The 14,324-nt window shown below is 42.1% G+C and overlaps 2 protein-coding genes across 3 annotated transcripts; one reads left to right on the top strand and one right to left on the bottom strand.

The window, feature by feature from the left end:
* Positions 1–673: 673 nt before the first annotated feature.
* LOC139213481 (uncharacterized) lies at positions 674–1,913 on the top strand. Its single transcript, XM_070844188.1, has 3 exons — positions 674–702; positions 999–1,190; positions 1,309–1,913. Exons 2-3 carry the CDS (start codon positions 1,050–1,052, stop codon positions 1,504–1,506), a joined length of 339 nt encoding a protein of 112 aa, XP_070700289.1. The 5' UTR covers positions 674–702; positions 999–1,049; the 3' UTR covers positions 1,507–1,913.
* LOC139213479 (unconventional myosin-Ic-like) lies at positions 1,873–14,133 on the bottom strand. Of its 2 annotated transcripts, none has more exons than XM_070844185.1 (32): positions 13,622–14,133; positions 10,688–10,846; positions 10,483–10,598; positions 9,879–10,077; positions 9,552–9,632; positions 9,219–9,398; positions 9,025–9,123; positions 8,268–8,381; positions 8,101–8,172; positions 7,878–7,997; positions 7,677–7,759; positions 7,427–7,532; positions 7,228–7,308; positions 7,036–7,127; positions 6,812–6,906; positions 6,630–6,676; positions 6,409–6,489; positions 6,205–6,310; positions 5,699–5,816; positions 5,483–5,596; positions 5,202–5,278; positions 4,959–5,027; positions 4,313–4,397; positions 4,047–4,206; positions 3,841–3,924; positions 3,654–3,747; positions 3,495–3,550; positions 3,258–3,393; positions 2,781–2,851; positions 2,603–2,700; positions 2,402–2,501; positions 1,873–2,276 (listed from the first exon to the last, which is right to left on the bottom strand). In XM_070844185.1, exons 1-32 carry the CDS (start codon positions 13,637–13,639, stop codon positions 2,250–2,252), a joined length of 3,138 nt encoding a protein of 1,045 aa, XP_070700286.1. In that variant the 5' UTR covers positions 13,640–14,133; the 3' UTR covers positions 1,873–2,249. The 2 variants fall into 2 exon arrangements, with proteins under 2 accessions (XP_070700286.1, XP_070700287.1); XM_070844186.1 differs by lacking the exon at positions 13,622–14,133 and adding an exon at positions 11,593–11,696.
* Between the last annotated feature and the right edge of the window lie 191 nt (positions 14,134–14,324).

Below are 14,324 nucleotides of genomic sequence, written 5' to 3'. Positions count from 1 at the left end.
GAGGATGTTGGGAAGATTTTCTCTCTGAAATATTAATGGACTTCCTCTTAGATACTAAATATGGAAATTGACAGTTGAGTTCCCATAAAGTCTGTACTTGAATCTGTGTACTTAACCGGAACACTGTAGTTTGTCGGAAGTGATACCACAACTTTTTCAAGCCTTTTCTTTACAGTGTTGCACACTGAAGTGACTCATTTTAGCTAGTTTAAACCTGAAAAGCAGCTGAGTGAATCCCACTGATTTAATGTAACAGCACATGTTAAAGATGATGAACTTTAAACAACAGATGACTCTCGTCATGTCTCTGCTCCAGATGACTGTTTGGTGGCGGGCTCTCATCGTCCTTTGCTGTGTTTTGAACTCTGTGGAGTCGTCTGCTCCATCTCCAGTCCTCCAGAGGAATAAATATAAAAACTCGTTTCGTCTCACAAGGTCCACCCGAACCCGTGTCCAGCAGCTGCAGAGGAAATATGTGAGTACTAAAAACAACTCCATGTTCTCCTGACTGGCCAAATTATTGCTGTGAGCTCTGTCCACATGCAGCATTAGCTTTCCCTAAATGCAAATGTTTAATGGTTACTATGCTTGCTTTAATAGAAGGAGCAGCAGCTGGGAAATAAACATTTTGAGGACAGAAGCCGCCAGTTGAACGACCTGCCATCACTTTCTACAGATTTCTACAGCTGGCTAAAACTGACGGTTAGTGTCTGAGAGTTTCAAAACATTATCACAGAAAATAACGCTCTTGTTGAAAAACCCATTCTCTGTAAAAATGTAGAGTTTTCTGAGAATTTCCTACCATTGTTTTGAGAGGAGAAAGGGGAGAAGAAAATGGAACCTGGTGATTGTCAGAAAGTCTGCTCTTGCAGAATGTAAAACTTGTACAAAAATTTTAGCAGAATTCCCCTTTTGGAAGTTGAAGCCTAGAAAGGGGGAGGGGGTTGTGCAGCATTTTGATTATGTAATCATGTGGTTGTTTCTTGTTGTGCGCTCAGGACTGGCAGCGACTGCATGCTGCTTTCTGGGACATCCAAGCGTATTGGAATATGCTGGAGAGGAAGAGAAAACAGCTGGAGAGGGAGGAGAGAGAGCAGATGGCAGGGCGGGCGGTCCGCACCACTTTACCTCAGAGCATCAAACACATTCAGCTGGACCTGAGGGACCTGATGAGCCAAGTCAGCAGTCAGGTATCCACAGTCTTCTTACTGAAATTCAAGCACTTTTTGTCCCCTATTAAGCCCTAACAAATACCTTGGAGGAAGTTACACCGAGGTCACATCAAAATTGTCGTGCTTTCTACTCCAGATGACTTACATGCAGAGCTCTTGGACGAAGCCACCCTCTCCTATGGTACAGACGCCATTGAACCCAGAAACCAGCTCCAAAACAGTATGGGACAGCCGAGTGGAGGGGTACATCATTCTGAGGGATCTAGACCTTTACCTCACCAAGCTGGCAAGAGACTTCCTCCTACTGGCCTCAAAAAGTATGACTCAGCACTGAAAAAAAAAGTGCTGGGAGCTCAACAACACACACATGCACACAGATAAGAAGAACAGGCTGAACTGACAATCAGCATCTAACTGAAAATTGGAATAATAGTTATGATTTAATCAGGCCTTTAGTGGTGTTTTATATGGAGCTCTCATTTAAGCTTTTTTGATGTGATGTTTTACTGAATATTTAAGGGTTTTCTTGGGTATTTCCCACAGTTTCTGTCTAAGTACTGACTGTAATTTAGCAATAAGCTCCCAGAGCAGGGAGAACACTTTCCACCATCCTGTTTTTCCCCCAAGCTCTCAATCTACTGGACTTTCCAAAGATATATTTACTATTTATTGATATATTTATTAACATGCTATTTATTTCAAAGTGGGTTGTTTTATTTCTCTTACAATATAGAGATAGTGTTTTACATTACAAGACAATTAAGATTTGATATATTTAAATATGTTTGTGTATGGTTTTGTACTGACAATAAAGAGATGAAGCATTTGGAACAGGACTTTGTGTTATGATTTTCTTATCTTTAAAAAGGAATATCAGTAATAATTGCAACATTGAAGACATTCTTGTGATAATGATGATGTATGTGAATTAATATCCTTCTGTTGAGTATTTTGCGTGTGTACTTGTGGAATCATCCTCTCAGCTACAAACTAACAAATAACATTGAAAAGTTCTGAGTGGAAATCCTCCAACTAGCTGAAAGGATTACTGTTCGCCTGGTTGCTGTTTTCTGTTTTTCATGTGCCGTTGATCCGTGGGGCAGTCTGCAGAGTGAAATCAGATTGAACACAGTCAGCTGGCTGAAATGTTTTTAACATTAAAAAAAACAAAACAAAAACCTTCCTCCCTGCAGGCTCCGCACATGACATCAGAACAGCCACTGACTCACCACTAGCAGATGTCCTCGCTTGCCTTTGGCCACCTTCAGCTCTGAACCCCTGACGAAATCAATGATCCCCTCCTTGCCTCGAGCCACAGTAAACCTAATACTGCATGTCACACAGGAGGGAACAAATGAAGACAGGATGGTGAGCTGAGTGCTGTTGGCTGGGCAACAACCACCACAGAGAAGCAGTCAGAGAGGCCTCACCTGCCCGGGCTGATGTTGACATAGCTGACCTTGTTGGCCATCATGGCTAGTTTTGTCACCAGCTCAATCACATGACTGCAGTGCAGCACCGCATCGCCCTGACGGAGACACAGCTGGATTTAGATCTAGAGGCTGCTGCGCACTAGTAAACAGTCCTGACTGCTGTGTCTTACCGTACCTTCTGCTTATTGTCCTCGCTGGGCAAGTGCAGAACAAACATCCCATCGCTGAGAGAGCTCACAGAGATACCTGTTCAAAGAGAAAACCTTGTGGCTTGGACTCACTGAACTGAAGAGCACAATCATGGCGAATTAAGCAGTGACATTTTAACCATGTTCTTTAGTCAGTAAAAACTTAAAAATAGTTAAATGAATTACTAGTTCAACACCTGTAACAATCAATTTAAAAAAATAGGTAATTATCCAAAGGTTAATTATGTTCTCACCTCCTGATCGGGTTTAATTACAAATGGTCATCCTCCCAGTTAAAAGTATCTTTTTTAAAAACTGTAACCACTGTAATAATCCCTCCTTAGCAATAAAACATACTAAAGAAATGAGCTCAGTAGTGAGCACAGATTCAAGGACCTTTCTCAATATCTTTCCATAATACATATCTCCACAACCCTCAACTCCTACTCAGGGCTAGTTTTCACCTCTCAGAGCTGCGTAGTCAATCCTCTGTTTGATCTTGGTCCTGTCCACCAGCACAGCAAAGGTGTTAGTGAGGAGCAGCTGGCGAGGGCGAGGCTTGAAACCCCTCCTGTCATACTTAATGACTGAAACGCCGTACTGAGAAGCACAAGGAGACACAATACTGTGAGGCAGCTGAAAGGTTATGTAGCATTTTTATGCTCATTCTGAGATTGAGAAAAAAAAAGGTTGAACCCCACCTGGACTTTGTCATTGCCGAGGGTCTGGACGACTTTGAGATTGATCTGCTCACGGTCTATATAAAGCAATTGTAAGCCTCTGTAAATGTGCTTTTTGGTACATCTTTTGTATGGTGTCAAGTATGTTCAGTGGTAATAAATACACGCATCAACACATACCCAGCCTGGAGTCCAAAAACAGCCTTCCAACGCTCTGAGGGTAGCTGTCTTTCTGATCCTTGAAGATCTCACTGGCTACAACCTTCTGCAACATCTAGAGCACAGAAAAAAAATAAGCAAGATGAAAAATGTGCAGATTTTTTTTTTTTTCAAGCAGGCAAAGTCATGCCTTCTGTAATTAGTGTACCTGCTTCTTCCATTCAGGCTGGACCCTCCTGCAATACTTCATGACCATGTTTCTCATGTGCAGCCTCTGCAGGTGCTCAGATGCCTGGAGGGCCCCATGGAATTGGCAAGGAGGAATTTGCATTAATAACTCAACAGATTCTTACTTGTACTTATTCTTTTATCTGTGATGATTTAGGTTTAAGCAGAGTGACCCCCTGTTTGTACCTCAACGAGGGAGGGTGGAGGTGTCGGCCAGCTTTTGTCCAAAACGGTCTTGGGCAGGTTTTTCCGTAGATTCTTGAGGAAGGACTGGCGCACATGATCGAGAAAATACTCATTCTCAGGGCAGTATTCCTCATGACGGTAGATGAAGCCTTTTATGAGCCTGAAAATAATTAAGCAGATGCAAGGTAGGAAATATACCATACATGAAACTGCAGGCGCAAAAAAAACATACAGAAAGAAACAGTTACAAAGTATCAGTCAAGCACCTGCGTATTAATTCAGCAGCCTGTCGACGCGTCTTAGCCCTTCTCCGTGCTTTCATCCCTCGCCACCCAGACTGGATCACTATCACTATACATACACACACATGCATTTATTAACACCGAGACAATTTTAATACTCAGCCAAAGAGAACATCCCAAGGTTAGTACAGCATACTGAAAGACTAAGAGTCAGCTTGGGCCCAAATACACATGAAAAGTGACATTAAATCAAATCTAGTAAAAAAAAAAAAGAAGAAAAAAAAAAACAGGCAACAAGCATGTACCCTCAAATATGTGCGCAGGAATGTAAACCATGTGGGGCCATTTCATTGAATAATGGGCCCACAAAATTTTGTTGGCCATCCAAAAGCATTTTTATGCACATGTGCATACATTTAACAAAGCCCATCCCAGCAGTCACATTATAACAATGAAAGAAATCCCAAATCAACATTTATGACAGGTACAAATGAGAAAGTAAAAGCCCATCTGAAAATTGAGTCAAACTAAAATTTGTCTGGAAGGTTACATTAAAATGCATCAAAATGATAATAAGCGTGATCATGTCTGTGAGTGGTCACGCCTGTAGATGTGTGTTCTGTGTGTGAGAGGTAAATGTGAGTGAGTGAACAGTGGGAGGCACTCTGACCTGCATGTCTGATTCGTCTGTACTTGGCTCTCTCCCTGTAACCTCTCCATGACGTCTGCAGGGTCAAAGCTGGAAAAAAAATAAAGAAAAGACCGTGAAGGTGGATTTAAAGTTCTGGAGGTTGCTGTGGATGCTGAGGAACTGGTTCATAGTTCAGCATAGGATTTATCCCACAAAGGTGATATTTGACTGAGAGTCATTACAATCCTGAGACTCATTACAATCCTTACCCATGTCACTTACCTATCGCTGGCTTTTTTGCTTCTAGTGCATCCTCAGTGGTGAAGAGAGTTTTTGGGAAACGGATGAAGATTTTTGACCTGCAGAAAGTAGACAAAGAAATTTACAATCAACATGAAGGTACTATGCTGTAATTCAGTCCAAATCGCTTTTAAGTATGAATCATTTGCACACATGCATTTAGTCTGCATGGCCCCTGTTGTTAATCTATTGTGCCCAATAAGCTAGTCACAGACCACTGTTACAGTCTGTACTCTCTCTCTCTCCCTCCTAGCATACATTACCTGCCCAGTTTGTACTCGTCTGCTTTGTAGCCTAGGTGGTTAACCAGCGTTGAAACACCGTCAACAAGTCTGCCGTGCCAATTGGGCCACGTCTCAGGACACAGGGGCTTATACCTAAGACCATTTGTACATAATTATAATGACAGAAGGTTGCAGAACATAGAGCAGCATTAGCAGTATCTGAGGCTGTAAGTCATTTGACAGAAAGTCGATCACCTCTGCAGGAAGGCTTCAAAGCGGCGTCGATAGGCAAAGCCAGCTCTCCTGACCCTCAGGTTTTCCATCAGGCCCAGGTACTTCACCTGGTGCCTGACCAGAACTTCATCAAATCTTCCTGCAGGGAAAAATCTTATTAACTAGTGCATATACAACACATTAGATATCATACAGTAAGATCTCAAAAGGTGACATAAACCTTTATTTAGCTAAAATGAGGAAACAACCATTATTTCATTGTCATTGGTAGAGACCTGGTTTTATATCAAACCTAACACCTCCTCAATCTCTTTCACATTAAAATGCTTTAGAGGCCATTACTTATTCACCTCCCTGGGAGTATTTTATTGTGAAACATCTGTAGGAGTTGTTGACTTTGATCAAAAGCAGCATTACATTTTTATTTACCATGCAGCCATTATAGCACAGGGAACAATATTTCAAAGACAGCCTTTATTTAAGAATAACAGTAGAATAACATAAAAATTACAGGATGCAAAGTGTACCTGGCTGCTTGGCATCATTGGGTTTGATACAGCGCACATAGGATGGCTCTTTAGACATGAGGATCTCCATGAGTTTCATCAGGCTGTTCTTAAACTGAGTGGCAGCCTAAAGGACAAATACACAGTAAGTATGAATGCTTATCATTACTCTCATTACTGAAGCACAGAAATGATTTTGAGAGAGAGGGAGAGATTTTTTTTCACCATCTCTGGGCGTTTCTGGTCTATCACTTCCTCTCTGCGGAAGCATTGCCTTAGGATTGGGTTGTCTGACTGGCACATGACCTTAACAGAGACCAAACCACACAACCACATGTCAATACATCATGCCCTCCCTTTCCTCTTCATTCAAGCAGTGGCAAGAGACACAGAGGTTTTTAAAGCCTGTGATGAGGCTCTGCCTTTTCCTTTTTCACTATCCTCACCTCTTTCAGGTTTCTGTTCAGCAAATCATTGTTCTTGTCCAGAAAACCTAAACGTGATAAGTAAAAACACGACAGTTTCTCATAAAGGAATGAGCAGGTTATGAGTCATGTTCTGAAATGAATGTTGCCTCTTACAGGGGAATGAATGCATGAACTGGTTGATCTGGTGAAGAACTGCTTACCGTTGACATTGTAGTTGACCTCTCCTGCATAATGCAGCAGCCTGAACTCCTCCCTGCTCATCACCCTGCGAGTTTTTCCATTTGCCAACTTGTGACTGCACGGCATTAACACACACACACAACAGATGTATAAAGATACACAGGCCTGCTGATATAAACTGTAGTTAGAAGAGTCTTGTTTGAAGAGTCTTAATGTGTAAAATTTGATATAGCATGACTCTTACGTGACAAAATGAGGATGGCCACCCAGTGTGTCTTCTAATTTCTCTAAAAAGGAGACATCACAGGTCTCTCCAGGTCTCAGACACTCCTCATCCTGAAAAAAGTCACACCGTTTAACTTTACATAGAGTGACAGAGGGTAAGACAACACGGTATAAAGAAGCAAACATATGATGTACAAGATTTCATGCACACCAGAATGGAGATGATGCCTTTGTGCTTCTCCTCTATTAGGTCACAAATGATCTTGTTGTCGAAGTATTTGACCGTCTCCCACTGAAATTAGAGGGAAGCATATGCAGCCACACAACGTTGTGTTAGCAAGCATGTATAAATATTAATAAATACATCAAACCTATTTGTTTTTCGACTACCCAACCAAGAGTGGACTCACTGCAATTCCTTCTGTCTCATACTCCTCCTGCTCAGATCTCAGGGTGAGCTCAATGAACAGCTGTTGGAGCTTTTCATTGCAGTAGTTGATGCAGAACTGCTCAAAACTGTGGGCATAAAAGTAAATGCATGCTAGAATTATTTTCAAAGCTGTGCGCATTACAGAAAACTACTGTCGAATTTGGTTTACAGACTGTGCTGAGAGGCAGACTGAGATGTGACAAGAAAAGGGAAATTGATATAACTCATACCTATTGTGTTGTAGGACCTCAAAGCCATAGATATCTAGAAGCCCTATAACTGAGGAGCCCTTACTGCTGTGGTAGATTTCATCCTGTAGAATATATAAAAAAACACAGTATGCAATCAGTGGTAAATCACTGCAACGGCCACACAACGTACTGTTTGTCCCACCGCTGTCTACAAGATGTTAACACAACTCTTTAGTGCACCTTCAGAGCCAGCGACTGGTTGATCTTCTCCACCAGCCAAGTGAAGGTCCGACCATACACAGCCTTGGCTAAGGCATCACGGGCAGACACTGCCTGCTCAAAATGTAGTGGACTGATCATCTGTAACGCACAAACAAAAGTCCAATAAAAAACTTTCAAATCACACAATTGACACCAAGCAACTGAGAACAGGACGAACCAGGACAAAAAAAAAAGTCGTCACCTCCTCTCCTTTGGCAGTGAGTTTCTTGTGAGTGAGTGCCTCCCCGAGGGCTGAGCCATCAACACCCAGCAGCTGGAAAACAACAACACATCTGTTCACGGCTACGTCTCTTCGTGAGTTTTTGTGCATATTTGAACATGAAATAATACTAGTGGGACTGTTCTGACCTTCGCAAGATTGTTTATCAGAGTCTCAGTGGTGATATAAGTTTCTCCTTCCTCCCCTTCCCCAAACTGAGTGTTTCCCAGATGGAGAACACTGGCGATGATATTCAGCAATTTCTGAGGTCAGACATCGAAAGAACAGTTAACAACAACCTCAGAGATTAACCATCTGTTTTTGCAACTAAATAAGTGTTGGGGAAGTCACTGAAAATATGAACATTGATACAATCATAACCAGAGAAATTGTACTTTTTATGCAAAAAAGTTATTAAAATAATCCTATTGCTTAAATAGTCACCGCAAATGCCTGAGGCAGCAAGTTGATGTAAGTAATGCAGGATTCAAAACTTTCAAAAAAAAGCCTTTTCAAATGTTTAATGGAGTTAAACCTGCTCAGCCTTATGTATACAAAAATGTTTTAGTGAAAAACAATGAATGTAAGAATGTTTCACTATCAAAAGTGTACAGGGTCATGTGGCTTAAACTTTGTAAATCATTTTTGGATTTGTGTAGAGTTGTCCTGAATGCCTTTATGATGATAAGAAATGTGATGTTTGGCCGGTGTAAAACTATGTAGAATAACAAACAGTAGACATATTCGTGGAGGAAAATAATATTCCCTGTAGAATACTAATTATTAAGACATTGCTCATCTTGGGTCCATTCCTGTGACCATTTAAAGAGGTCCACTTGAATATGGCAAATGAGGGAAACCAGAGAATATGAGGTTGCCTGCATTCAGGCAATCACCTTTACTGACCTGCACTTCCTCCTCTGTGAAGCCAATAACAGACAGGGCCTGCATCACAACTTTCCAATTATTCTTGTCGCTGACGGAGCTGAGTCTGGGACAGTTGCCCTGAACAGGACAATTATATATTACATCACATCTTATGGTATAATTGCATAGACCTCAGCGTGAAGTAATTCACCAAACATGTGCACCCCACACACCTTGACCAGATACTGGTAGTTCTGGGGGTTTCTTTCCAGGTCCAGTGTTTTCAGCAGGTTTTCGTCCCCTCCATCCAGAAGCTGGTAGAAGATGTGGAAGTTCCTCTCACCGTGGTTTTGGTGCACTACACGTGATTTCTCCAGCAGATAGTTCAGTATGTGACCACCCACTGGTGCCCCCTAGGAGAAGTTACAGACAACAGCTGTTTAGCACTCTAGTTTAAGTTCTTGAGCTTCTATCAGTGATATAACTAAAATAACCGCTGTTATCAGTGTGGTGCTAGCACATATGATTTCTATAAGGAATGAGAAAGCCAAGGAGGGGGTGCTTACCCTAAAGTCAAACTGGACATCCATGTATTTTCCAAAGCGGCTGGAGTTGTCATTCCTGAGTGTTTTGGCGTTGCCAAATGCCTGTGCAAAGCAAAAGAGCCAGGAAATTAGCAGGAGGAAGCGAAATCAAGAGCAACAATAGAATAACTAAAATAAATTATCAGGAAAAAGCATTACAAAGCATTTGCAAATGACAAATGTGTAAAGATAATTCAGATTTTTCAGGTCAACTATCATATAGTGTGAGACGTATTTGTCTCTAAATGTCCAAATTCACTGTACTTTTAATTATGACTGTTCTGTTTGAAATGAAAAAAGATCAAGTACCTCCAGAACAGGGTTAGACTGCAGTAGCCGGTCACCGAGGGTAGCCATGTGATCATTAGTGGGGCAGGTGACAGCGTAGTAGAGGAGGATCTTCTTGGAGGCCTCTGTTTTACCTGCTCCGCTCTCACCCGATATGAGAATACACTGGTCCTTCCTCTCTGTCCGCATGGCTCGGTAAGTGTTGTCTGACACAGCGTAGCTGAGGGAAAACACAAAAGCAGCTTCAACTACAGATTGGTGCAACAGAAACTGTGCTTTTTTTCTGTTATATCAAACTGTAAAGTCAGTTGCTTAGATGTTGCTTATCATGTAGTTAATTTGTAAAGATTACAAAATTACATTCCCTACTAATCTTAACACTACTAAAAAGTCACCATACATAAAGCAGGTAAACATTTTTCAATGATTAATGATGAGAGAGGTGTGTTAATCATTTTAAGAAAGGTAGTGCTGAAACAATAAGAAGATTAATTGCTTGGCACAGAATTTAATGTAAATAATTGTTACTTGCAGCCATAAAGTTATGCAATCTCAACAGTCAACATGTCATGTGATTATTAGGTGGACAGTTGACAGGAGAGGAGTTTGGTAGCATGTGACTCACATGTGAGGCGATATCTCATAGAAGCTGACCCCTCTGTAACGTTCCATCTGCTGCTTGGAGTAAATCTCCAGCTCTTTGTAAGGGTTCACCGACACCAACACTGAGCCAATATACGTCTGAGCCAAAACATTAGAACACATTCAAATATGTTTCTTTGCACCAACTGAAATGTTATAGAACATATGAAGAAAATCGGCTTTAATACATAGATGAGGTTCTCTCTGAAGCGTCTCCGTAGGTTCTCTATGAAGGCTGCTTCGCTGTTATAGTTTTCCAGCAAGACAAAGTCTTGCACGCCGACCCTGTCCCGGGCAGTCAGGGCACTCTCCATGACCAGACGCACTCTTCCTTCAACATCCACCTCCTGCAGGGAGAGAGAAGAGAAGAGTGGTGTGTAAAGGAAGCCCGCTGAAGAGACAGTTCAGCAGTACAGCAGAGAGAGGAAGATTTCTGTTCTTACTGATAAACTTCCAGTAGATGTGATTGCACGCTGCTGACAACCAGGGGGCAGAAAAAGCCTATTCCCATTTCATCTGATGCATGCTACGGTCACCCAGTTATGAAAGAATTAACATCTGGTGGTCAATATTACAATAATTGCCACATAATGTATTTCAAGATAGAATCCATTTATAAAGAGAGATGATGTGCATCACAGAAATTTCTTGGAAATATCAGGGCAAATGACACAAGACTTACTGACCGCATCGCCAAAACAACCCTCTGTAAACACACAAAGTAAGAACAGTTCCACCAAGCGCTGCCAAGATTAAACAATGAAAACATTTAGAGAATCCAAATGATAAACAGACAGGATAGACTCCTCTGTTATGTGATAGTGAGATAGTGTATTATGATGTATGTACAGTACACACAGCTGGATGTGACCAGACGGGGTTTAAAAAATGCCACGGGAAAAGTGTGTGTACATGTCAACCTCTGTGTGGTGGTTATCATCATAGTGCAGACAGGAAATAATTACCTGTCGGCAGAGTGAAATTCTCAGATATGCCCTAAAGTAGGATATTACACACTCACATGCACATTACACATGCACAGCCATGCACACATAACCACAAAGACATAAAAATGTCAGCAGTCAATACTTACTGATGATAAATATCCAGACACACAATTTAGTGTGTAATTAATGCACTAAACCCCAAGCAAACCAGCAACGCTCTATCTTCGGTATCACAGATTCGTTTATGAGAGAAGCCCTGCTGTTTTGTTACATTTTATAAAAAAAACAAGCAGAAAGTGGAACAAAGGGGATCGGCTTCCACAGGACTTCCACTGCAAGAGCCTCTCAAGGGTCTCATTTGGCTGGTTAATGCCGGCAGAAGGTCATTATCTCTGAGAACTGGAAGCAGGAAAATCCTTAAAAAAATAAGAGGACAACAGTGGAAGGTAGCCAACAAGTGAGAGCAGTCACCGGACACTTCCACTGCGGCCCCTCCTCTCTGCTTCACCTTGGAGTATTGTTCTCCCACTCCTGCAGGTGGGCTTTCCACAGATAATAAGTACAGTTCGTAGTCAGATTTTCCAAAGGATACAACTAAGGAATGTTAGGTTCAGGTTGAGGGCAGGCGTTCAGTGGATGCCACGAAATGTTTCTATGTGGGTGTCAGCAGCTGTGCAAGCTTTCATGTCTAAAACGGAGGATTTGTGCTTTTGCATGTCAGGTCAAAACCAAATGTACACTTCGATTAATGACACCTGCAAGGCAAAAGAATAATAATTGGCAGTGCAGACCAAAAATGATACAGCTTTGGGTGTGAGGGATGTGATGGAGGTACAGATGTGGCCAACTGCAACATTTCTTTCACAGTTTGTCTATTCTCAGTTAATTGAGGCGATGCAGGTGGATTTAACTTGCTTTAGGTTGACTTTTAACAGTGCATGTCATTACAAGGTTTGTTTGCACATTATTATGAAGCTTAGAACGCACCTCCATGTGTTCAGAATACACATCGACCTTTCATGGCAGATGACAGTGAGCAGCACTACTTGGAGCTGCACTGTAACAGACTCCATTGGCATGAATCTTTCATTCCATATTTCTCAGATGTCATACCTTTTAAGTTCATCTGTGATCTTTTAAAGATGTACAGAAGCTGCTGTGCTGACAGTGTCCACATTTCCAATGGCTGCAAACATCCAAATTCATGTAATAATGCTGTTATGGTCACTTGATTTTTTTCTACTTGAGGAAGACAGCATTGATTGCACGTGGACACATCGGACTTTCCAAGCAACAGAACACAAACTCAAAAACAAAGCAGTCATTGCGGTCAGGGATGACTCTATCAGCAGCGGGACATGTGGAAAAAAATCATTTTTAACGATGAGAAGAATCACCCAAAGCAAAGCGTTTCTTCCAGAAACACTGCTACCACTGGGGTAGAGGAAATCTTAAAGGATGTGAAAATCATTTTTATGGAGACATTACGGCTGAGATACTTTAAGGGCAACAGGTCTGGAGATGAAGATATAACCGGAGTGTAATCCCTGCGGCTTTGTTGTAAGTGAACTGACCTGAGGCTTAGTTGTTACAGCAGTGAGAGTCTGATCTAACTGAGGCTCCCAGCAGCACAGGCGCTTTATGGGGCATTTGACTCCGAGTACCAGCGAGCTTCAGGGAAGTCTGCAGGTTTGTAGGTGCAGCAGCAGTGATAACCAGCAAGGAGGCTAACCTAACAGTGGGACTTGGCTCCAGGCCCCATGACTAAGCTCTGCTGGGCCGACTACATTCGGATTGTCTTCCTTATAAGGCATGCCCCGCCACTCTGTCCCAGGGCGAGCTGCTCTGGTACCACAGCTGGCTCTCTACGACTGATGTGCCAGTAATGGATGTGGTGGAAAAATACCAACTTTATCCTCATTGGACTGCTTGGGTTGAAGCTTATACAAAAACCAAAATACACAGTGACTCATGCACAGGCAAAAAAAAAGAAGAGAAAATCTCCAAGTGACTCATTGTTCTGTTTTGCTTTTCCTTCCATGAGTGAAGACACTGTGCATTATCTGTGTTTGCTCAGATAAAGCACATACACCTAAAACCCAGTCAGTGTGCAGCACTAAACATGAAAACACAACAAGGAGCATCAGGTTGTCAACGTGGTTGTCAAGATCTTACCCTGCCTTGGTACCTCATCCTGTCCTGTTGTTGCTGAAAGAAGGCTGAACTGGTGGTCCCCCCCCAGGCTGGTGCTCCTCCTCCCGTGTCAGAGTCTTCAACTGTAACTTCTCATCCACCTTTGCCTATGGGCGACAGAGTTAGGTAACTTATCCTCTTCTCTCTCCCTTATGTCAGTCACTTTCTCACTTTCTTTCAGCTTTAGTCACTTTCTCCACGTCTTTCCTCCTCCACGGCTGGCTGCCCTGTGAGGACGAAGCATATGCGCTCAGGCCAAAACACCAACAGTCCCTCTTGTTTATACCATCAATTCATCTTCCCTTTGACAGGTCAAGTAAATGTCCGCCTCGCCGAGAGTCGCTCTCCTTCCCACTCAACTATACTGCATGAAACAAGGGCAGGAACTCCGCTCACACGTCACACAACTGGAGAAAAAAAAAAAAAAAAAAAAGTCAAAGGAAAGTGAGCTGTTGGATAATGTAAAAGAAAAGGAGAGCCAGAAATACAGCAGAGAGGGTTTGGAAAAATTTGCTAAGAGCCTACAAACATGTAATCAGTGTGCAGCTATATAAAAAGGAAAAAAAACAGAAATCACATGATGAGATCTCAGAACATTCTTTCTTTCCTTCCCTCCCTATTTAGTTTGCTCCCTCCCTTTTCTCCCACAAGCTGAGACAGATTCACATGGGATGTGAGTTATGAT

Source organism: Pempheris klunzingeri, chromosome 14, assembly GCF_042242105.1.
Source record: "Pempheris klunzingeri isolate RE-2024b chromosome 14, fPemKlu1.hap1, whole genome shotgun sequence".
NCBI lineage: Eukaryota > Metazoa > Chordata > Actinopteri > Acropomatiformes > Pempheridae > Pempheris > Pempheris klunzingeri.
This window is presented reverse-complemented; position numbering and strand designations above follow the sequence as displayed.